The sequence below is a fragment of the Schistocerca americana genome, chromosome 1, assembly GCF_021461395.2.
Source record: "Schistocerca americana isolate TAMUIC-IGC-003095 chromosome 1, iqSchAmer2.1, whole genome shotgun sequence".
Classification (NCBI taxonomy): domain Eukaryota; kingdom Metazoa; phylum Arthropoda; class Insecta; order Orthoptera; family Acrididae; genus Schistocerca; species Schistocerca americana.
Genome location: NC_060119.1, coordinates 588,157,017 through 588,183,084, shown reverse-complemented (window position 1 = coordinate 588,183,084; position 26,068 = coordinate 588,157,017). Strand labels below are relative to the sequence as shown.

The window sequence follows — 26,068 nt, the reverse complement described above, 5'->3', positions numbered from 1 at the left end:
CTCTCTAATTTTACACTCGTGATCTCCTCGGGAAGTATAAGTAGGGGGAAGCAATATATTCGATACCTCATCCAGAAACGCACCCTCTCGAAACCTGGACAGCAAGCTACACCGCGATGCAGAGCGTCTCTCTTGCATAGTCTGCCACTTGAGTTTGCTAAACATCTCCGTAACGCTATCACGCTTACCAAATAACGCTGTGACGAAACGCGCCGCTCTTCTTTGGACCTTCTCTATCTCCTCTGTCAACCCGACCTGGTATGGATCCCACACTGATGAGCAATACTCAAGTATAGGTCGAACGAGTGTTTTGTAAGCAACCTCCTTTATTGATGGACTACATTTTCTAAGGACTCTCCCAATGAATCTCAACCTGGCACCCGTCTTACCAACAATTAATTTTATATGATCATTCCACTTCAAATCGTTCCGCACGCACACTCCCAGATATTTTACAGAAGTAATTGTTACCAGTGTTTGTTCCGCTATCATATAATCATACAATGAAGGATCCTTCTTTCTATGTATATGCAATACATTACATTTGTCTATGTTAAGGGTCAGTTGCCAAAGATCATGCTAGCCAGGGAAGCGTCTGCACATCTTGCAGAACACGCTGATTTCACGGAGAGTGTGTGGGTGAGCATTATCTTGTTGAAGCAACACATAACATTCCTGAGGCAAGAACGGCAAAAGAGAGGGTCTAACAACGTTCTACACGTACTTGGCGCTGGTTAACGTCTCCTACAGAAATACCAAAGCTGAATGAGTGTTGTCCAGTGTGTCTTGGACGAATGCACTCTACGAAACAGTGCTCACTAGGTCTAAGTCGTAGCAGCAAACGACCATCACTTGCGTGCAGGCAGAATCTGCTTTCATCGCTGAAGACCACAGCGCACCATTCCATCTTCCAAGCGATTCTCTGACGACACCAGTCGAGCCGTGCAGGTCGGTACTGTTGGGTGTGTGGAAGATGGGCTAGAGGTGTGCGTGTCCGTACTCCCACTGCTAATAACTCGTTCACAACAGATCGTGTTGACATGTCTGGGCTCACAAACCTTCTTATATGTGCTTTGGTAGCTGTACGATCTACCACTGCTACCCTTACAATACGACGATCCTGGAGGGCGTCTGTGTTGCGTGGACGCCCAGAATCTCGTCTGCAGCTGTAAGATTTTTTACGCAACCATTTATACCAGCATCGTTGCACAACTGACGTGGCACTCAGCTTGCGTGGAAATTCTCTGAAAGGACCATCCCATCAATCACCCCTTTCAAACTGGGTCAGTTGACTGTAGGAAGCACGAGCACATCTCCGTGGCATTGTTGCCAGCTAGCTTCACACGTCGGCGCCACATTGAGCCTTCTGGCTCTGAGCATTCCCTACTACAAGGTAGATAAAGATGGCTCTCTGGTAGCTATGCCAGTACACTATCTGTTGACGGACGCCGCTGAAACGATTATCAGTACATCTACTATCCTCCAGTTAGCATATGCCGTTATCGGATCGAAACTGACGTTGTTTTTCCAGGTGTACTAATTTCTTCCCGGAAGTGTATTTAGAGTAAGCTTTTGACAATGTTGATTGAAATACACTCTATGAAATTCCGAACATAGCAGTGGTAAAATACAGGGAGTGGAAGTTTATGTACAACCTTTCTGTACGGTTTTAGCTCAATGCTCTCGTGCGTAACGGAAGGGATTTATTCGAGTAGGGAACAGAGAGATCACTGGTATTCAGGTTGAGGGGGACGGATGGAATGGATCGGGCCAATGTCTCTGAAACAGTGTACTTTGTGAACGGTTCACTACCACAATGGTGGAAATGTATTTCTAGTGGTTTAATGTTTCGATAGTGAATAGTGGGAGTGGAAACTGCGGAGTTCCACATGCCATTTATGTCTGATATGAAAGTCGATAGCAGGCATAGCTCGTGGTTTTCTTACTGCGGAGTGCTACGGCGATCTGAACAAATCTAGAACACTACGCTGCAGATCAGTCTGCCACCATAACTCAGATTTCAGCGGGAAGCAGAGGGCCAAAATATCACACTCTAGCCAAAATTTACATCCTGTACCTTCGTTCCGTTTCATAATCAAATACTAAATAACGCCAAAAGCTAATTCCGTGACAAAATCTAGAACATTTATATGCCGACATCACATTTCCCGTTATTTTTTCATAACAAATAGTACTAAAAGGCACGTCTTTGAGAGATATCTTTAATGCAGCGCATATTTTCTTCGCTGCATGCTTAATGTTTTTCGTGTTTTCAAGTGTAAACTTGAGACATTATAGGTTTGTGATAGTATATCCTTCGGGAAGCCAATAAGTGATGTATTCTGTAGAAACCACGGTACCAAGCCTCTACCACACAGAGCTAACGGGCAACTTAAGGAGCGGCCTTAATACTAGCTACTAACTGTTCAAAAAATTTATTCGATATTAACCGTTCTAAAAACGACGACTGTTATTATTCGTGTGAGAATTATTCTAAATCAGTCTGATAATTTAAATACTGTAATACTGCGAGGGAAATATATTTTAATATACATATTTGTATAGTGTCTGAAGACTAACTTAATGTGCTTTAATGGAAATGTTCATCATATTACTAAACTAGGGGGTAAGCAAACCTGTCTACCACAATGGTTCATTGAATCCAGCTGTGTGTGAGGTTCTGGAGCACACATGGTTCCACGAAAGGTATGGGTTATCCGCAAATACCTCCGGTGTTTCAGAAGATTATTGCAGGAACATACAAGACATACAGAAAAATGACACGTATCAGTGGATCAAGTATCTCTCCAAGTTTCGTTCGTAGTACGCGCAGTGATGTAGTTGCATTAGGTGTGCCATACTGTCGCATCGAATTAAAGCGTGCCTGCAGCTGGGCAATCCAGTGAACAAATTTCTAAAGTTGGCTGCTATCGCGCTTTACCAGGCAATTCGCGTTTACACGTATTGACGTTTGGTGCGTCACAAACGGTGCCCATATTGAACACTTGTAGTGTACCTAAGAATCATGGAGTGATTCTGTGTTCACTGATGTTTGTCTATTTTCTGCATGCCTTGTAGTTTTCGTGCAGCTGTCTTCTGAAGTGCTGAAGGTACTTACGAATACTGAATTGTTACACGGGTTATGAATGGAAAAGGCTGAATGCAAAACTGTTTCTGGAATGTGCCACTCCCGAATAACACCATAAGTGACGGCTGCTGAGGAAAAACCTAGGTGTTCACGGCAAATATTTAGTTTCATAAAAGATATAAAGACACTTTTTGTTCTGAGCAGACTGGTGAGATATCTTGTCATAAGTTCTTTGCCACCACCTTAAGATAAACACCTATAGTCGTATTTAACAGATACTTCCTTCAAATATGATTATCTGTTGTTACATCGGAAGTCGTCTCCAATAATATGTTTCCTAGAATTGGCAGGTGTATTGAAATAAATATCCTTTCGAACTGCAATTCATGTATTTCACAAATTATCCACAACTATGAAGAAATACCTCTTACTTCTACGACACAGAGGTAAGAAAAAGATGCTACAGAAAATGAAAACCACACAATTAATATATTTTCACATATAGTGCCTCTTTTCCATTCTGTTTTGTACATGCGAATTATTTGAATAAAAAGACAAATATATTCTGTGACTTTACTACACGAACAGGAACTTTAAATTATTACTCGTCTAATGCGCAAGATACAGCACAGTACCCTCCTGAGCCCAGAAAGACTGGAGAGTGGATTAATAAAAAATAGTGAAAAGTTAAGATGGTAGTTGTAATGCTTAAGGTGTCCTGCATCGTCTCCCCCACTTGAGTTCAATGCACAGAGCGTTTATACAACCACGTAAAACTGTCAGAAAAGTCCTTCTTTGGGATGTTCTTCAACTCGCGCTCACATTCGCACATTCTTTGGTCTTGGCGAAACCTCAGTGACCCATTCAGCACTTTGTCGTTTATCTTCATGTTGATTACAGCATGTCTCGTCACTCGTGACAATTTTTTCCAGAAAAGAAATGTCCATGTTTTTCACTTCAGTCAAGTCGCGGCAGGCGTCTATACGTCGTTGTTTCTGTTCGGCAGTCCATGTGTGCAGGACAAATTTTGCACACACATTTTGCAGTTCTTCAAAACATTGTGGAGAAAGTGTTGAACACCTGATTTAGAGACATTACTGCATTGCGATTTGTGACGCAACAACTACGACACGCTACGGCCACGATTCCACTGCTTCTCACTGCCTACTCACAAATGATTAGTCGAATGCTTGTCTTTTGTTTATAGTAGTTAGTTCAAGCTGCGACCTAGTTACTGCTCTGACGTCGCTTGTGGGCCACGAATAAAATCAGTCTCGCAACTTTTTGGACGGATTTTGTAACCCTCTAATTGAGATTTTTTAATAGTATTGATACTCGACTTCTGATCTGAAATTACTCAGCAGATTCAGTGTGGCGGACTGGTATTTGAACGCTATTCATACAAGACACACTCCTCTTGTGTATTAAGCCGAGGACCTAAAAACAACGGAGAGGCTTCGTCCCGCTGTAGCCCTCAGTGGTTCACAACCCCACAACAGGCCAGAGCAGTCCACCTACCCCACAGCCGCTTCACACCGAACCCAGGGTTATTGTGCGGTTCGGCCCCCAGTGAACCCCCCCCCCCTCCTCCCGGGAACGTCTCATACCAGATCATACCAGAAGAGTGTAGCCCAAAACGTTTGTGTGGTAGAATAATTAAGGTGTACACGCACGTGGAAACGGTGTTTGCGCAGCAATCAAAATGGTTGAAATGGCTCTGTGTACTACGGGACTCAACTTCTAAGGTCATCAGTCCCCTAGAACTTAGAACTACTTAAACCTAACTAACCTAAGGACATCACACACATCCATGCCCGAGGCAGGATTCGAACCTGCGACCGTAGCGGTCGCGCGGTTCCAGACTGTAGCGCCTAGAACCGCTCGGCCACTCCGGTCGGCGCGTAGCAATCGCTGACACAGTGTAAATGAGGTGGAAGAAGGGGAACCAGTTCACATTCGCCGAGGTAGATGGAACACCGCCTTAAAAACCATCCACAGGCTGGCCGGCACGTCGGACCTCGACACAAATCCGCCGGGCGGTTTCGTGCCAAGGACCGGCAAGCGTTCCTGCTCGGGAAGCAGCGCGTTAAGCCGCGCGGCTATGAACCGTTCTTAAAACAGGAAGGGAGTTGCACAGAAATGTTCAACAAAATGCAGTGGGGGACGTTACAAGAGAGATGATGTGCATCACGGAGAACCTTACACACATAATTCCAAGAGTCCACTTTAATGTCTTTCTTGGCCTCTGGCGACTACCTTCCTGTGTCTAGACAGATAGGAGTCCTGCCTCTATTGCCTTTGTTTGGGGCTGGCTGAGTGTCTCGGTTCAGGGCATAATAATTTCGACCTTGCGACGTCTTGCCTTATGTATTGGTTCATACTGAGAGGAGAGCAGTGGTGTACTACATGTCAAATCTTCCTAGCGTCCGTGTGTCGTAGAAGAAAAGGCTCAAGGCTATCAACCCCTGTGGCCTGGATTACGATTCCGCTTCTTGCATGTAATTACGTACTGACGAAAAATAAACATTTTATTGAGGAACTCCGTCCTCTACATCCCTTGTAGGTTTAATATGTAAGGGGCGATAAAAAAAGTTTCAGTTCGAAGGACTTGCAGTCCAGAATTAGTATGTTAATCAGGCAAAATCGCCGTGACCATTGAGGCAATAATCCCACAGATGCAACTGGTTGAAGATATCCGTTTCGTAAAACACGGTGTTCTGCTGCATGAAGAATTCCGCAACTGTCTGCTGCACATCCTAGTCCCACAGGAATCGTTGACCCTTCTAGGCCTGTGTTAAAGGACCGAAGGCGTGTGAGACCTGCGTTTCTCTTGCCGTATACAATTTTCAAACAACTTACGGGACTTCAGCCAGGTAATATTAACAGCAACAGCCGATATTTCGGCGGGAGCACACCCCGCCATTTTCAAGGCAAACTGCCTTGAGAATGGGGGTGTGTGCTCCCGCCGAAGTATCGGCAGTCGCTGTTGATATTACCTGACTGAATTTCCGTAAGTTGTTTGAAGACCGAAGGGAAGACACGGGAAGAGATCAGGACTATAGGGTGGTGTCTCCCACTTGAATTGGCGTAGCTTCTGACCTCTCCAACATCGACTGGCGTCCTGTGTCGAATCGCGATTAGCACGGAACTTGGCGCATCACCCCACAACTGTGGTTTTCGACAGACGTGCTGCCACATACACAGTCTACGTTCTCAGACGCATGTTTACAGTCGTTCGTCCTTCGACAACCAAGAAAAGAATAACAGCACGTTGGTCCTGTTGGCACGAATCTGGTAAAAACGGCGCCATAGGTCTCGTTTTCGATTTAAGTACCTCGGAAAGATACGAACGCCACTCTTATCACTTACCTACATGTCGGTGTTAATATACACGCATCGGAGTCACGCTACGTTGCACATATGGGCATACGCTGCAGCAGCGCCCTCAAACGGAAACTTCTTCATCGCACCTCTGCATATACGTGTTAGATCAGGTCGTGGTTCGGTGAAATTTCGTGGACTGGCGAATATGAAAGGACATCGAGAGTCGCTGGGAGGCGTTAGTGAACATTCTGTTCCTAAAAAAAAGTTGTTCCCCATGGCAAAATCTATCACCTCTAGATATGTGACGCAGAGACTCTGAAGATTCTGGGAACCCTGACTTCAAATTATGAAGTGTTGGCGGAATGCCCTCACCTCTAAAAATGCAAATTACTGAGAGGACCCAAATACATTGATTTTTTGAATTCACTGAGTATTTTTCAAGAGACTATGAAAAATTTTCAAATTATTAAGGCTTTCAAATGATCGAGTATCACATTACCGATAGTCGATTATATATACAGGATGTGATGGGTATAAGCGCATATTTTTTATATGTGGTATTCTAATATGTACACACGTAAGTGTGTTGGTTGTTTTTTCTCTGTGTTGAACAGTCTTTCAGCATAAACATCACATATTTTATGACCTATTGGTTTCTGGTTCAAATGGTTCAAATGACTCTGAGCACTATGGGACTTAACTTCTGAGGTCATCAGTCCCCTACAACTTAGAACTACTTAAACCTAACTGACCTAAGGACATCACACACATTCATGCCCGAGGCAGGATTCGAACCTGCGACAGAAGCGGTCGCGCGGTTCCAGATTGTAGCGCCTAGAACCGCTCGGTCACTCCGGGCTGCAATGGTTTCTGCATGACCATAACTACACCACTAAGTGTACTACGCCTGTCAGTATAGACTAACCGTTTCGCGTCCATGTGTCCACACTTTAACACCTGTCCTGTTGCCCAGGGGAAAATAAGCATTAATGGCTTGGTCTTGCCACATGCACTTGGAGATGCTAATCAACCCAAAAAGTACTACTCCTAACAGCTATAATGACTAGTCTGCAAATGAAGTAAATATTAATGTAATGTGTTCAGTACACTGTTCTCAGGTGCCAATAGAAATATCTGCATTTGTGCACACCATACCCAGTCTGGGAAAGAGAGGGGGGGGGGGGGGGAGGTTACCTGCAGCTCGTCCAGGTAGTCGTTGTGCTCCAGAGGAACGACGCCGCCCTCCAGCTCTGCGCGCAGTGGCTCCACGACGCCCCGCACAGATCCCAGGGCGCGCCGCGCATCGTTAGTGTCCACCTGCCACAACACAGGCTCTGGAACACTCGAGTCCTCCCCTCAAACAAGTCAACATATTGTTAACAGACAACATTTACTGACTTTTTTTTTTAGGGGTTTACGAAATTTCGATCGCAATTTGCGTATATTTTAATTCAGTATAGGCAGAAATAAAAATTAATAAAAGAAGTTCGGGTAGCCTATTAAATTCGCTGCTCTTCCTTGATCTCCAAAAATTTTGGGTGAACTGTGGCGGCGCATATCGACGGCGCGTACCAACAGCACTGTGTGCAGTAACTCCAAATAGGCTGGCAAAAAAATGGGGCGAGACTCACTACGTCTGGTTGTTCGTCATGCATCTGGTGGAAGCTGCATTGAACATGCATGAAATGTAAATGAAAACTTTGATCCTTTACTCTTTAATCCTCTGTTTTTCGATTACATTATTAGCGGCAAATCACTGGAAATAGTAAGTACTATAAAATATCTACAATGTAAGGTGTTAGGCAAATCCAACACCTTCCATGAAAACCCTGACATGATAGCAAATCCGGCAATATGTCACATAGCTCCGAATAAATCCTGACATTAAATTAACCAAAGTAATATGATCAACGAGTGAGCAAGTGGAATACCACAGACTAACACAAGAACGCCTAAATGCATGTCATACCTTCCCACCGTGAAGCAGATGCAGTTCTGAGGGGAGAAACGAGAACAGAAGCTGAGAGCAGAGCCGTGTAGGCTAGAAGGCCCTACCATAAGGGACTCCCACATGCTGGCCAACTGCCGGGAGGTCCACCCCCCCGCCCATGTTAAAAGATATAACCCTCCAGGAGAACAGTATACATCTTACGATAACAATAAAAGGGCCCTGCAAGTTTTAGCGTGAGACTATACGTGTCTCTGTTACGTAGCAAACATTAAAAACATTGCCCCACCACAAAAAGTATAACGTTTCTCATTGGATAGACAGAATTTTTGTAGGCGGAGCTTAAGGTCAACGTTGAGACGCTGACTGGTCAGTTGAAAACACAGCCAGATACCTTTTTCTTAAACCAGCTACAGTAAACAGTAGTAAGGAGAAGTTCGAGAGAGTTGCTACCGAGATGGTGAGGTGTGTGGAGCTGCGCCGCCCGTCGCCCCTGGCGCTGCCTAACCACCGACAAGGTAATGAACGCACGCGATGCCGCATAATAGCGCATAAGACTTCACTCAAAACTGCAGAAGTCTCATCTGTTACATCCCCTTTTTACGTAATACTAGTGTCGATCGTCAATTAAACTTCGTGGTATTCACATTTGCTACTTGAAGTTAAAATCTGAAACGCGATGATTTTTCTGTTGTATAATTATTGAGAAGCCACATCAGTCACTGTAATTTACAACAAGTTAAATAAGTAATTAAAGATAATTGAGGGTCACTGTAGACCATTACCGATGGTTTTCTCTTAATTTAAACCTAGATTATAAATGTGATATGGCATAGGTCATCCTTCGATCCATTATAGAACTTGGAAACCCATTCAGGGAATATTCGTTCACAGCTTTGTTGAACGCAGTTGGTTTTTATCATCCTGTATTAAAATATTTCCTTTTATCAATAGTGCAATTTATAAACAATATTTTGTGAGTAGAATAAAAATTCCAATGGTAAACTTAACTGCTTTTTCGACGTTATTTTACCACCTAACTAAAAATAGGAAAGCCTTGAACCCCTTCCACTAAATTTAGTTAGTATTAAGATTCTTTTACAGGGAGTGCAGTGGAGCTGACACTGAAATCAATAAGTATTTGATTATATCATCGCTAGTCTCACTGAACTCTTCTGAACTCTACATGTCATGTGTGGTCTGGCGTCTCCTTACCAGCAACAGGTCCCAGGTTCAAACCAGTCAATTCCCTAAAAAACACTCTCAGAGCGTAGTTGCACGAAAGTGGTAGGGAGGCACGACTTAGAACAAACAGACACCACACAGAATGTTAGAACGAATAACCATCTGGAGCGACTTAAAGTGCAATGACCATTGTAGGAAAATGAGATTCCAGACTGAAACTCATTGAAAGGATCTTACGAAAATGAAATTCATCCACGAAGGAAGTGAGTTGCAAAACATTCGTACGATCATCAATTTTTGAGTACTGCTCAACAGTCTGGGATTTCGATTAACAAATGGTTCAAATGGCTCTGAGCACTATGGGACTTAACATCTATGGTCATCAGTCCCCTAGAACTTAGAACTACTTAAACCTAACTAACCTAAGGACAGCACACAACACCCAGCCATCACGAGGCAGAGAAAATCCCTGACCCCGCCGGTAATCGAACCCGGGAACCCGGGCATGGGAAGCGAGAACGCTACCGCACGACCATGAGATGCGGGCTTCGATTAACAGAAGGGATAGAGAAGAACCAATGAGGAGCACTACCATTCATCGAGGGATTGTTTAGTCTGTGCGAGAGTGTCACGATGATGCTCAACGAAGTCCAACGACAGACACTGAAGGAGCTTTGTTGCACATCACAGAGATGTCTAAGTTCGAAGAACGGTCTTGCAACATATCACTTCCTCCCACATACGCATCGCGAAATTACCACGACGGGAAAATCAGCGAAATAAAGAGTTCATACAGAGGTTTATCGACAATCATTTTTCCCACGCCCCTTTTGAGAACGGAGTGGAGAAGGGAGGAACATATAGTTGTATGAGAAGTACCCTCTGCTACACACAAAATAAGAGACTTGATGCGTTTAGACGTAGATACAAATGTAAACATAATTATAAAATGCAACCCAAGATTCTGTGTGTAAGCACATAAAAGATATACCTTTGTAAAATCGGATGTTTTTTTTAAATAAAAACTTTGTACTGAGAAAAGATCCATTATTCGGTTCCGGAGGAGGTCACAGCTTGTCACTGCCCCTCCAAGCCAATATAATTTACTGACACCCCTACTTTTAACAAGTCACAAATGCCGAAGAGTTTAATAACAACAATAATAAAGTAATACAATAACAGTATAATAATAATATATTGATAAAATAATAACGTCTCGTATAAATTAGCACTTAAGTATTTCGCTTTAGCGAACTTCGAAGGAACTGTAATTTAGAGAAATACAGTACCTGACAAGAAAAGTGAAGCACTAAGAAGGGGAGGAGGAAACGACATGAAACTTCACGGGTTGAGAGGGTATGTGATGTTATTTTAGTGATTGCAAAACCGAGTCGGATTTGCAAAGAACGTATTAGCCCACTGATCTGTATGATGTTGCACCTTCTGTGGCCTGGACCCGTGTACTGATTCAGTTAGAAAGGGTGTTATAAAGCTGTTGCATCTTCTCATGACGTAAGCTGGTACACAACTGTTGTAACTGGTCCTCGACACTCTGTGTACCGGCACTTGGACGAAGTTCACGTTGGAGCTAGTCCCACCACATATTCTATCGGGGTCAGATCTGGGAATCTTGATAGCCATGGAAGTTCCTCCATATCACATAGACTGTTCATAACGTGCCATGTGTGGACCAGCAACGTTCTGTTGAAAATTGCAATACTCCCTCAACCCCAACCGTTGGCTCCTCACACCATGACACCAGGAGTAATATTGCTGTGCCTCTCCACAACATTGGAAGAATGACTCGCTGGAAGTAGTCACCTGGGATCGAACAGAACCGCAATTCATCGCTGATCATAATGCGGCACAACTTGACTAGAGGAAGGGATCGGTTGGTAGGACATGTGTTGAGGCATCAAGGTGGTGGTGGTGGTTAGTGTTTAACGTCCCGTCGACAACGAGGTCATTAGAGACGGAGCGCATGCTCGGGTTAGGGAAGGATTGGGAAGGAAATCGGCCGTGTGAGGCATCAAGGGATCACCAATTTAGTATTGGAGGGCAGCGTGGAGGGTAAAAATCGTAGAGGGAGACCAAGAGATGAATACACTAAGCAGATTCAGAAGGATGTAGGTTGCAGTAGGTACTGGGAGATGAAGAAGCTTGCGCAGGATAGAGTAGCATGGAGAGCTGCATCAAACCAGTCTCAGGACTGAAGACCACAACAACAACAACATAATGTGTCGCCTTTCATGAGCAGTCCATGGTTCTCGGTCACGGCGCCAGCCCAACTGCAGCTGTTTGTGCAGTGGTGTTAACAACAGCTTACACAGGGGTCGGCTATTCCCCTGTCCGGCCGCTGCTAGTATCCCACCCATGGTGGAAGATGACACAGAATGTTACAAGGAGACCATTACTTGTATTTAGATAGCAAGTGCAGATGTGAGAGGGTACGATGTGCTTCACGTACAACATGGCGATACCACTTGTTGTGAACTTTGACAACGAGTACGCCTGCGCTTATGTTGCCGTGGAGTCCAAAATTGGGTCACTGTCACATCTGACTGCCCCACGAATCTGTATATTATACGATTCGAACAGCTAGCTAAATGGCGACCCACAATCCCTTTCAAACTGGGCCAGGTGCTGATAACATCGTCTCGTACGAGTATGCCGCCATTGCCTGCCCCTCACAGTAATCACGCAATGTCTGATACTTTTCACGTCCCTTACATATACTACCAGGCCTATTAACAATGCCAAACCTAAACAGCACTAATGCACGCTGGTGGTCGTTCTATCTCTCACAGAGAACTGCAATTGTAGCGACTTACATACCCGTCTATGGTTGGTATGTACTCAGAGCTGCACTGACATCCAACCAAGTCTTCTTGGTGCTTCACTTTCTTTCTCAGAGGGTTTACATCCTTTGAAACACTTTTGTTCACAATTTGAGAAGTACCTATGTCATACAGTCGATTTAAGAACTGTGTTACAAACAAACTATCATAGACCTGACAACTTCATAATTTACATCTGTTTCACTTAGTACTAAGATCGTGAACAGAAGTATGGAGACTATTGCCATGCGGGCATATAGTAAGGCAATGATGTTTCATGCATTTCTACCTACTTTCAGGAATTCAATATCACTCTTTTTGTTTTCTTACTTCTTAGTGGAGTGTCTGTCTGCATCGGTCTTGCCTTACTCAACTTCCAGTGGTTTGTTGGTTCCACCTGTGGCGTCATAAATTGTGGCAGATTTGTTGTTGGTAGCAGATATGGCCATCTTGTGAATGGACGTCTTTTGCTGACTGGAATACACTGGCGGAAAGTAATCACAACACCAAAAAATAGCCGGCCAGGCTGGCCGAGCGGTTCTAGGCGCTTAAGTCCCATAGTGCACAGAGCCATTTGAGACCGGAGTGGCCGTGCGGTTCTAGGCGCTACAGTCTGGAGCCGAGCGACCGCTACGGTCGGAGGTTCGAATCCTGCCTCGGACATGGATGTGTGTGATGTCCTTAGGTTAGTTAGGTTTAATTAGTTCTAAGCACTAGGCGACTGATGACCTCAGAAGTTAAGTCGCATAGTGCTCAGAGCCATTTGAACCATTTTTGAACCATTTGCACCACACCTGATTCGCGTCCTCAAAGTGGCACTAGCAGCGCCACTCTTATGCAACCGGCTCAAAATTTTAATGGATATTACCGTTAAGATGTAGAAATATGCCTACCGGCTTTAATTTATGTCACACGCCTCCTTTTTGGTGCTGCGATTTTTTTTTTTCTGTCAATGTATTTTCAGCAGTCAGACCTCAGAACAATGCAAAAGAGCTAATCTTCAGAAAAGCAACTGAAATGTATCATGTGTTAAGCGTAACTCGTAATTTTTTAGAACTTTTGTGATTTCTAAGACTCTTTGCTAATTGCTACTTTACTCTCTGAAAGATGAAAATTTTGGAAATTAATACGTATAGAAACAGAATATCATGATCCGCATTACACCTCTTTGCCCTTTTGGATCTGCGCCTATGGTTAGTGGTACGCTTGAGTTAAAACGCAACCCAAGTTTGTGTCTTCATTCTCGTAGAAGAGACAATTCTAACGCTGCCCCATAGGCCGCAGATTTTAATGGATACCCCTCAGCTCAACCTCAGGTAGGTGCATTTCGTATAGGCTACTCTCCAGGTGGCGTGGCCCATTAACGTGCACTCTGTGCACTTGCGAGGCACTGAGCGAACCCTGCCAGCAGACACTCAGTCAGTGCAACTGTTGCATGGGACATGCCTGTCCACCAGCTGTCTACCCCCCTCCCCCCCTCCCCCTGCCCATCCCCCCCCAAACCTCCACACTCACTGCCCTTAGCTGCCCGGCTACCTGAGGTGGGAATGTCAGCTGAAACAGGCTGCTGTAGACGGTATGGTCGTATGAAATCGGAGGAATCAATCTGAAATAACCCGCCCAAATACAGAGTGTGGTATCGTCCTATGATCACAGTGTGATACCAAAGTCGACAACTCGCATCAGTACCACAGTAGTTACTGGCATCTCCTGCGATCTGCACCGCCGAATGTGAGGTGCTGGCGAAGCCACACCCTCGATCCCAGCGTCAAAGCGCCACTGCACGGAGGCCCATACAGCAGATCATGGAATTGCTAAGCCCAGTTCGTGACCTCAGATCCAGCAGGCATAATCGCCTAAATAGTATACATGTGTTACACATGTCTTAAAATGAACTATATTTTTGAACTTTGTGATCTTTATACTTCAAGAGAAGAAATTCGTGTATATCAAGGGATGCGTTTGTATTCAAAGATAGTTGTAAATTGTCGTATCAGCCGCCGCACAGCAGCCGTCAACTCGGCGCGGTGTGCTACAACACGCGCGGCACACAGCGAGAACCGCTGGCGCCGCCCACGATGTCAACAACTGGCGCAAGTGAACGCGTCGTCGCTGGGTTAGCGGCAGCGTACACCCTGGCGGCGCTGCCCTGGCCACCAGAGTGAGCAACCGTATAAGGACGCCATGTACCAACACTCTGATTGGCCGGACCTGCGGATTTAAGCGAGCTCCCTGAGTCCGTTTTACCAGTTCAATCTTCGCCGATGACTGTGTTACTACCCGGCTGCTGGAGTCACGACGACCGAACCGTACTGTGGCCTCCCTGGCTGGAAACTTACGACGCGTCGGTATCGACTGGTTTGCAGTGGGTTGGACTTGTATTCTCTGCTAGTGACTCTGATTTCTCCTTGGCGCTACAGCCAGCGAAGTGTTAAGTTTTGTTTTGAGTGACAGAAGGTCAAATAAATTTGGTTATCACGGAATATTTGTTGTGTTACAGTGCGGACATTGTTGCTGTGGTCTTCAGTCCTGAGACTGGTTTGATACAGCTCTCCATGCTACTCTATCCTGTGCAAGCTTCTTCATCTCCCAGTACCTACTGCAACCTACATCCTTCTGAATTTGCTTAGTGTATTCATCTCTTGGTCTCTCTCTACGATTTTTACCCTCCACGCTGCCCTCCAATACTAAACTGGTGATCCCTCGATGCCTCAGACCATGTCCTACCAACCGATCCCTTCTTCTGGTCAAGTTGTACCACAAACTTCTCTTCTCCCCAATTCTATTCAATACCTCCTCATTAGTTATGTGATCTACCCATCTAATCTTCAGCATTCTTCTGTAGCACCACATTTCGAAAGCTTCTATTCTCTTCTTGTCCAAACTATTTATCGTCCACGTTTCACTTCCATACATGGCTACACTCCATACAAATTCTTTCAGAAACGACTTCCTGACACTTAAACCTATACTCGATGTTAACAAATTTCTCTTCTTCAGAAATGCTTTCCTTGCCATTGCCAGTTTACATGCGGACATAACACAACATAAATTTTGCACATCCCTTTGGCAACGGTCTGCATAACGTTAAGTAAATATTTTTATCATTCTTGTAATATAGTGAAATAATATTTTGTACGATGCAGTTGCACTGCGCCATCTCTCAGCACAATCAAAGAACCCACCGTTATATCGGATGACAGGAGTTTCGTCAGGTCACAACACAGAGAGTGATGGAGGCGGCGCTGACCTTGGTGGAGAGGAGCGCCTGCTGGAAGGGCGCCACCATGAGGTGGACGCGCGTGCTGGTCAGGTTGTAGGCGAGCGCGGCCGAGCAGGAGAAGGTGCGCGCCAGCTCTCCCGCCGAGTAGGCCATCCCCTGCAGCGGGCCCTCCACGGCCCAGCACAGCAGCGCCACGCGCAGGACGTCCAGGCCTGCCCTCCCACACGCACCAGGCAGGCAAAGCGCGCACACGCACCGCATCTGCCGAACACAGGTCTCTCAGTACTGTGCTCTGGACAGCCGTTATCTACTCTAACAATAACAACTGACCCTCAAACTCCAGACAAAACTTCTCTCATATGTGTTGTAGTTATCACTGCAATGTTCTTCTATCCGAAGACTGGTCTGATGCGGCTGTCAACGCTACTCTATTCTATGCAAGCCTGTTCATTCACTGTCAGCATGTAACCTCCCCCTCACTTATCGACCTCAATGACTGTAAAAATTAAAACGCGTGTACCTGATGGAAATTTGGGAAAAGCAATCGTCACCGAAGTTAATCTGTCGGTAAAGAGGGAGGAAAGGGTTACATCTAGATGAAAGGAAAAATGCGAATGAAACTGGTGGAAATTAATTTTGAAAAGGGGTAAAGTTAATAAAGAAAGTACATGTGCAGTCGTTACGTTAACAATTAACTGGCGTTAATTAGATGTTTGAGATTTGGGGAAAATTACGGTCTCCAGTCCTATGGACAACTACTATAATAACTGAAAAAGTAAGGTTATTGCACATACAATTAGCACTAAAAGCGTGGCAACTGAAGGTTGACACGTGTTGTGTGAAAACTGAATGTTTGTCAGAAGTAATAAATTTCGCTACACTCTGATTTAATTTAGCAAAAGAATTAATAAAACCGGAAAACTGAAAGTTAATTTAGTGACTGAAATTAATAGTGAACTTTGTTTCTGAAGCACTATGAAATTAAATAAAGTAGGGTTAGTTTTGGGCTACCTCAACCACCATCTCAAAAGCAACTTGAATCTACACAATTTAGAAATAAGAGAGTTAACTTTGAACTTGAATTAAATGATTTTGAACAATTAACAATAGTAAAATTTAGTACGTACCAAGCTGAGCTGCAGTCACGGGTAAGCTAAAATATGGTAACAAAACTCGCACTCTTAATTTGTGCTTGTGTTATCTAAATATTGTATATCTCGCGAAAAGACCATCAAGATAAAATCAGGGACATTCGAACCCACACGGAAGCGTACGAGCAGTCGTAGTTCCCGCGAAGCATACTCGATACGACTGGAACGTAAAAAGGAGGAAGTGACACTGGTACGTAAGTACACTTCGCCACACGCCGTAAGATGTAAATGACGTAGATGTAGACCGGTTTCCAAAACAGTAAGTTGCCACCCGAATTGGTGTACACTAAAGGGATGTAATTTGAACATTTCACCCTATCATCCGTCATGTTTACGGAAGTCAAAACAAGGAGGCATTGCCAGTAATAGTACGTAAGGAAATTACGAAATCTTGGGTGAAATAATAAGTTCACATATTCACGAAAAGTTAAACACGTGAAAGTTCTTTCTGTGCTGGCGTATAACACAAATCTAGAAAACCACTAATAGGTAATATCTTTAAATAGTACTCAACTGAAATAACATACTCATGGTTTTATTGCTTTTGTGCGTGCACTTAATCGCAGTGCAAATGTTAGGCACGATTTCAAAAATAAATTCGGCACTAGCTTATCTTAGAATTTCACACACGTACCATTTCGCTTTTCAAACAACCGCCGGCCGCGGTGGTCTAGCGGTTCTGGCGCTGCAGTCCGGAACCGCGGGACTGCTACGGTCGCAGGTTCGAATCCTGCCTCGGGCATGGGTGTGTGTGATGTCCTTAGGTTAGTTAGGTTTAAGTAGTTCTAAGTTCTAGGGGACTTATGACCTAAGATGTTGAGTCCCATAGTGCTCAGAGCCATTTGAACCATTTTTCAAACAACCACAGATTGACTTCTGAAAATATGGCGCTTAACAGCAGAGCGTGTTACCAAGAGGTGCGCTAAACAACGTACCACGGCTTCTGTATGTATACTTTATCTCTTTGATTTAACCGCTATTGTGAGGCACGAAAAAGTGAACATCTGCCTCGTAATGACCGCTACCAACGGATTACGGCTTGTAGGTACCCCGAAGAGGAGTCAACGGAAATAGATCCTGTCATTACCAACAGCAGTACAAACTTCCACGATACGCGAGAATCTCGTTTATCCGGACTAGGTGGGACCGGATCACCGAAAATCTGGGAGTATTATCATCATCATTATCGTCATCATCAGTTTTCTTCTGTATTAGCAGGTCCTCTGAGTCTTCATTTCCTGCGATCCATTACTTCTTCTTAATGTTGCTGCATGTGCAGCTGTCCATCACATTATCCAGGCTCTGAAATCTCTACTTCCCTTCCCTCCTCTTTCCTTCCACATCCATTCTAAGACTGGTTTTATAAGCCCCTGCTTATTTCTTAATATATGTCTAATCCAATTAGCTTTTCTTCTTTTTATGACATCCAATAATTATCTTTGCCCACCCAATCGTTTCGATACCTCTTCATTTTTCACTCCATTCGTCCTACTTATGCTTTCCATTCTCCGCCATGTCCACATTTCAAAAGCCTCCAGCCTTGATCTTTCTTTTCAGTATCCACATTTCAGCATCATATTAAATCCAGAAGACTCTGATATGTACTAAAACATAAAAATCTTTAATTCATGCACTAATAAAAAACACTTTTTGGCCACTTAAGGTCTGCAGTTACTGTATTGAACTTACGTTTGTTTACTGAAATAGTAAGTTTCTTTTGCTACAAACTTGTGTGGCCTTTGAGGGCAGCATGATCGCGTAGACGTTTCACTAACATCAGTTTGGTCAAAGTAATTTCCAGCTGACGTTCTAGGTAAATCATGACTTTATCCATTTGTGCCGTTGGCCTGCATGAGGCATTATTCCTTCCCCTCAATCGCCACTTTCGTTGCCCGCTTCACCATCACTGTCTTTCTGTTTGCTAACATTTCAAGGATTTCAGGGGTGTTGAAACCTTCAGAATCTTCAGCGGTAAAATCACAAATGGGAGGTCATACTGTTTTCCCTGACTTCAGAATCGAAAGTTCAGTAACTTGATCCCAAGAGGATGCAACCATAAAAATCACACGTTTGATATTTACTGAACAAAGCGAATAATGATTCATGCAGTATTTAACTTCTTGCTTCTTTATTGTACTGCAGTTCTGCAAACTGTTTTTAGTCATCATTTTGAAGCGGAGGCCTTCAATTTCTATACAGTTCTTTTTCCTGTGTGATACAATTTATGTCTCTATCTCGTATTCTGCAGCTACGTTCTTCAGCAGTTCTCCTTTGTCTGTACCGTTTAGCACTTTCAACTATTTGCACGCAGCTACTTTCTTTCGCTTCAAAGCCATTTCACGTACGAATACTCAAAACACCGGTACAAAAGAGCCTTACCGTACAGCTTCTTAACTCTGTAAGGAACAGATCCACACTGACCTTAATAACGGTAGCTGGAAGCATGGGAACGGCCATATCGACGCTGCCTCCAGTGCCAATATAACAACTGTACATATATTGTACCGTAGCAGCAGTACGCCGCACATTTTCGCGTAAAAAAAAAAAAAAAAAAAAAAGAAAAGGTTAACCCTGGCAAACCGGAAATGCGGATTAATGAGGGCCAGATAAACAAGGTTCTTGTGTAGGGTGGTACGCGAAGGAAGTGAGCAAGGGAGCTCCTAGATCAGTGGAGTCAGGTTCTCTTCAGTGTTTAGTGTTGCATTTGTCTGACGCCTGATGATCATTGTAAGAGAGTGTGGAGGCGGCCAGAGTAGCAGTGAACGCCTCGGCATACAGTTCCAAGGGTCCAACAAGGAGTTGGGCCAATCATGTTTTGAGCTGTACGGATATCAAGTACCTTTAATCACTTTCGAGAGTAATTTAAGAAGTGTGGAATATCGGCGCAGGATTCTCCAGTCTACTGTCCAACACCACTGTCAACATTTCGGCAATGGGATTGTTTCTCAAGACGATAATTCACTAGTTCACCGCACCCACTCGTTAAGACTTCCTTCCAGGAGATAGAAATCAACCGAATGGATTGACCTGCGATATTGGCTGGCACGAAATTGATACAAGATGAATGGGACCAGATGAAATACGCAATGCGTCGTCGCAGATCCCCCCCCCCCTCCCCCACATCGATACCCACAGTGGGTGACCTTGAGAGGGCCGCCGTCGAATTGTGGGACAGGTGTGAACAGCAACGTCTTGCTAATGGGCAGTGGATAGTGTGCCAAGGAGGATCCAAGCATGCAATAATGCACAGGATGAAGCAGGACGATATTGGATGTTACCCACAGTAGATTTTGATTTCGTGGGTGTGCAAATTCGAACAAATTACATTTACTTAGGTTAATGTTTTGCTTTCATTTCGCCTTAAGATTGCTTTTTAGTTTCATGCGATTTGTACATTCTTTCCTTTCTCCCTTGGAATTTAAACCCACACACATTAGCATATGTGATGGTGGTGCAAAATGTTTTTTGAGCATGTTGTTTTTACATACTTCAGTGTTATCGTAATTAGCATAGGAGTAAACTGATCAGTGGGATATACAGGTTGTTTCAAAGCCTTTGCATCAAACGCCTGAGGATAATAGATCGCACCACCAGGAACAACTTTTATTAGAGACAAAATGTCTGCTGATGCTTTCCCGCGACACTAGGTGTCCTTTAGTATTCGCCGACCTTGGACGATGAGAGATTTCACCTAGCTACCAGGATCTACTAACAAGGTGCGCTGCATGCTGCCTACTCTAGGAAACTGAGATAGTGATTTTCAACAAGAAAACATTAAGAATGAGTGTCCATAAGTGGAAAAACGCATTTTATAACTGAATCAGGGTTTTTAATCGTAGTAGTTGACTATAGGCAACATGCATTGCATACTCACATTACAGAGTGCCTACGCAGTGCCACCTCTCAGGGGCATAACTAATAAGAAAGGATTCTAGCTTCGCCACAGAGCTTCAGTAAACATTTTGTCTCTAAAATAGTTGTTTCACACGACGCGATCTATCACCCCTACTAATTTGATGCAAAACTTTGAAACACGCCATTTACTGTAAATTACAGGTCTCTAATGCACGTGTTGTCATAATGTGACTTTCTTTGTGAAATACTTGTGCGGTGGGTGTAGCGGCTGCTACTGTAAAGGAGGCATTACCTGCCTGGAGACAGCTGCGGCCACACCCATCATCACAGCAGCAGCAGTCGCGCCTGCGACTCCTCCACCGCCGCCCAGGTCGCTCACCGTCAGGTACCACAGACCTGTGGCAAAACGCAACACATTGGGCAGAAAACTCATCACTACCACATCTGCCAAGCCGGAATGGTTATTGAACAGAAGTATCGAAATATATTGAATTCTGCAAAGTTTTCTCTACAGTAGAAAATTCACTATAATAAAATTCTTGGCAGACGTCTTTCAGAGGTGATGTACAAGTTTTTATTATTTTCAGTATATTTATGGGGTACGCTAATGTTATACTCCCTGTGTCAGAAAAGTTCTAGTACAGGTTTTTTAAAAAAAATAGAACATTACACTTGCCATGTAAGCATCCTAGCTCCAATCAAAGTAGTCCCGTTTACTATCTATGCACAGTTGTTAACGTTTCTAGTGGTCTTGGAAGCAAGCAGGGAAATTTTCGACTGAGATGCTGTAAGGTCATTTCTCGCAGCCCGCTGGATGTCTGGATATCTTGATGAAGCTTTCCTTTCAATCGCCTTTTCATTCGCGGGAACAAGAAAAAATTGCAAGGCGAGAGGTCGGGCCAAGATGGAGGATCTGGGATGGCAACAACAGAATGTCTGGCCACATACTCGCTAACAGATAAAGCAGTATGAGGTCTTGCATCGTCATTTAGTAAGAACCAGTCCTGAGAATTCCACAAATCAGGGTGGCTACGGCGAATAGTTTGGCGCAGGCATTTGAAGACTTCAATGTAAAGATTTTGCTTCACTGTTTGGGCTGGACGAACGTATTCACGGTGCAATTACCCTTTACTATCAAAGAATACGACCAACATTGTCTTTGTTCTCGAAGGTTGTCGTCTGACGTTTTTCAAGACTGGTCATCCAGGATTCCGCCGTTCATCACTTTGGCACTTCGTGTGAGGGTCATACCGGTAGGACCAACTTTCATTCCCAGCAATAATCTTTGGCAGAAATGTGGGATCAGGTCTGATGGTGGTGGTTGTTGGGATGTTTAAGGGGGACTAAACAGCTAAGGTCATCAGTCCCCCATTCCAAAAACAAGCGAGACAAAGTCGCAGAGCAGATAAAACCCCAAGGGGAAGGAGACTGCCCCCCCCCCCAGGTGCTAAAGAACACAAATTAGGCAACGAACACTACAGAAAAGGAGAGTACAGACGAACACCAGACAGAAAGAAATAGAAGAAAAGAAGATGGCCGGAGACTGGTTGACTGACCACGACAACAAAAAAGGGAAAGAGTCAACCATCCGATGAGACACCAAAACAGCAACAAATATGGAGAGACGCGAGGACAAAAGACACAGAAACGGAAAAGTGCAGGACCCCCCTAAATGGATCCATAAAAAGGACTAGCACGGATAAAATGTAAAACATTGTCAGCCATGGAGGCATCGTCGCATAAAATCAAAGGCAAGGTGCCCGGGAAATTAAAAGACTGCCGAAGGGTGCGCAGTCGGGGACACTCCAATAAAATGTGGGCGACCCTCTATTCAGTAGTTGAGCTGAAATTCTTTAGGCTTTTGCAATAAGTTTCCGTTTCCCTAAATCTTCGTGTAAAATTTTATGATACCCATCACGATTCAAATTAAATTCTTTTGATATCGCACGCACAATTACATGACTGTCTTCTTCAGTGACTGCTTTAGGCGCTCGACGCATGCATCAGTATATGCTGTAGATGGACAACCAGCTCTGGGATCGTCTTGCACTCCATCTGTGCCCTCACGAAACCTTTTTTGCCACTCGAAACATGACTTCTTGAAAGTGTCTGGCCTGCATACGCTTGCTTAATCATTGTCCACGTTCCACTAGGGCTTATCCCGAGCTTAACGTAGAACTTAATGTTCACTCTGCTCACAATCAGCATTCATTGTGCCACCGTAACTAATGCGCCAAGAAGCCAAACAGTGTGTTGCTAAGCATAGCCCTGTCACCTAGTGAGTTTGCGCGGAAACATGGCCAAGATCATTTCAAGGACACGCACATACCAGATAACATAAAAGCAACATTTCTCCTTTTTGATACTGCAATGCAGAAATAAAAAAACTAGCAATGAAATTTTTCTGACAAAGAGAGTATGTTTGGGGATTATGGGTATGTGTAGCTACAGTCTCAGTTCTTGGATTTTTCTGTTAGTAATTGTGCGAGATCATCTATCTTCAGAGTCTGACAGTTCACATTTTTTACTAGTTTTTTACATCCTCTCGACAGCAAAAAAAGAAAACAGTTACCTTCTGCACGGCGGCTACCTTTTAAAAGTGCTGGAAAACATAAGACCCCGTCTATAAGCAAATGCACTGCTGGCCACTAAAATTCAGACAACAGGAAGGACAGTAAATTAATGATTAAATTTGTAAGTGATATGCAGATAGGGAAGGATACATAGAGGTTGCGAAATTTCGTACACAGAGCTGACATCTCTGCAAGCAACGACGGCTCTAACCCGGATTGGCTTCTAGTCGAATTCAGCTTGCATGACAGATACGTATATGTTATTCCATCCAGCTACAGTTGTATACCAGAGTTCATCAGCTGTAAGAGATGGCGAGACGTGTTGTGCCAGTCTCTCATTGGCTCATGATCACATGTTTTCAGTGAATGAGACATGTGGAGAACAGCCAAGAGCCAAACCCCATCTGTATCGAGGAAAGTCAGGACAGCACGGACTACATGCGGTGCGGAGTTATCTTGCTGGAAGATGAACGTCATAGAGATCTCAAAGATAGTGCACAGCCGACAGCCGTAACGCGTCCGAAATGTAACCCTTCTGTCCAAATTATCGACTATGGGAACCAGAAGTAACCGTACTGCGTTCCCAATGAATCCCATTTCATCACACTGGGTGCTTGGCCCGCATGATGTTGACTTATGCAATCCGTCAACGTTTGCTCTTCTCAGAGACTTCACTCACGGATACGCCAATTGTGATGACGTACACATGACTGGGACTCGTCTGAAAAGACGACTGCTTTTGAAAGTACTCTTGTGAAGACAGGTGGCTGTATTTTTTATGATCTTGTACCCTAGTACATGAATGGCTTAGACCTCTTTGACAGCCGGAATTTATGTTGCTAGTAGATGACATGATTTGCTTCTCGATGGCCAGTCTCTTCTTTGGCAACCAGTGTTTATGTTACTAGTAGATGACATCACTTGCTTCTAAATGGCTAAGCTCATTACATTGCACTGTTGGCAATTACAGTATGTGAAGACCGGTTTTTGTGACACTATCTTACACACCTGAACATGCTGAATGGGGTAATATGCGCCAATTATTTTGCATTTTCTGCGATCGCTAATATTAGCGTAACATGCATAGAGTAGATTATTCATATTCCGATTCATTATGTAAGCACTATATTCTTGATTAGGTAATATTTGTCGTAGTATCTGTCTGACAATTGCCACACACGTGTTCAAGAAACAGTCAGACCAGAATATGAAATGCATCACATGTTCAATCCTTAAGAAAATTTAGCCAACATAGCGAAACAGTAAATTGTTTCCATGGTTGTGTCAAGGTGATGGTTAACGAAATTGCTGTTTAAGAGAGGCATGGATTTTCATGCAAATTTCAATTCATTAACGGTTGCTATTTTCTTAGTTAAAATATAAGCATAATTTTGCAGTAGGTTTTGATTAATTTTATCTCGAACTTCAATATTTCCTTTTGGTAATTAAAAAAATTCTTAGCACAACTGTCCTTACACTCACTGCACAGTCAGGGCATTTGTTTCATTAGCATGCAAACACCCATTGTACGTTGGCGTGACTTATTTAATAGTCATTGCATAGCAGGTCCACAGCAACCTAATATATTTCAGGTATTGTTTCAGAGCAGAGCAGATTTTTGATCGCTCAGTTAATGTCTGATTTCTGTGCCATGCCGAATAGTTCATTGGTGTGTTTATGGAGCAAAGAATATTCATCTGTTTCTGCATAATTCCAAAGTAGTATCAGCAACCGCACGTGCATCTAGCATACAACAGCTAAAATTGCTAAGTCTTGATTGTCGAAGGGCAAGTTATTCAAAAATGGGTCTGAGCACTATGGGACTTAACTTCTGAGGTCATCAGTCCCCTAGAACTTAGAACTACTTAAACCCAACTAACCTAAGGACAACACACACACCCTTGTCCGAGGCAGGATTCGGACCTGCGACCGTAGCGGTCGCGCGGTTCCAGACTGTAGCGCCCAAAACGCAAGTTATTGAGTAATGTCTTTACCAGTAATTACTTCTTATGAGTGATCGCTAGCTATTAAAGCCAAGAAAGATTGTTAATTGCAGTATTCAGTTTAAAATGCCATTAGTTAATGACATCCATCTTATGGGCGGGTACATGATTTCCTTAACGTTTAGCTTGCCCAAGTGCTTCGTTAATTTTTTCTGATATTTCAGTTATACTTCGTTTGTGAACTGCACTTGTTACAGTGCGGACATCAACGTTTCAAAAACTTCCTGGCAGATTAAAACTGTGTGCCGGACCGAGACTCGAACTCGGGACCTTTGCATCAACGTTTCATTTCCGCGATAGTATTGTTTCATTTGCCCATAATCGTCAGCTACATTGTCTCACAGAGGAATGTTAGGGTAATGATAATATCTTCCCTCCGTATGATAGACATTACTTGAAACGAGTAAGTTTTTGTGTTATACTCCTTACTTTTCATATATCTCATTGTTTATATACAGCTACCAGCTGAGAGATAGTTCATGTGTCACAATGAAGCAAAAGAATAGCGCAATTGTCCTCCAGATTCCAAACTTAACCAATGACCTCTGGAAAACAGTAGCTAATATTTTAGGTGAAGAACAAAGAGATGATGATCCAACAAAACTGAAAGTTGCCAAAATCTGGAAAAGAGAAGGAACTGTGGTTATTGTCCCAACACACTCAACAGAATGACGGCATGCAAGTATGTGAAATTTGATAAATGCAGTTACTTACAGTGTTGCAGGAAAATATAGTATATAATTTTTTCCTTGTGTGGATCTTTAGAAACTACACTGACGGAAAAATAACGCAACATTGAAAACTAATTAATGTAAAGTAATGCAATTTTGGAAATACATTTGTCTAGATAACATATTTAAGTGATTAACATTGCAAGATCA

General features: G+C 43.6%; 1 protein-coding gene across 1 annotated transcript in view; it reads right to left on the bottom strand.

Moving 5' to 3' along the window:
• LOC124579080 (protein sneaky) overlaps positions 1–21,044 on the bottom strand; it is a 284,298-nt gene extending 263,254 nt beyond the window's left edge. The window contains exons 1-3 of the mRNA XM_047131238.1: positions 20,904–21,044; positions 15,633–15,866; positions 7,607–7,729 (exon numbers count right to left, since the gene is read on the bottom strand). Coding sequence (XP_046987194.1) covers positions 7,607–7,729; positions 15,633–15,866; positions 20,904–21,044 — 498 coding nt within the window. The remainder of the gene's footprint in view (positions 1–7,606; positions 7,730–15,632; positions 15,867–20,903) is intronic.
• Between the last annotated feature and the right edge of the window lie 5,024 nt (positions 21,045–26,068).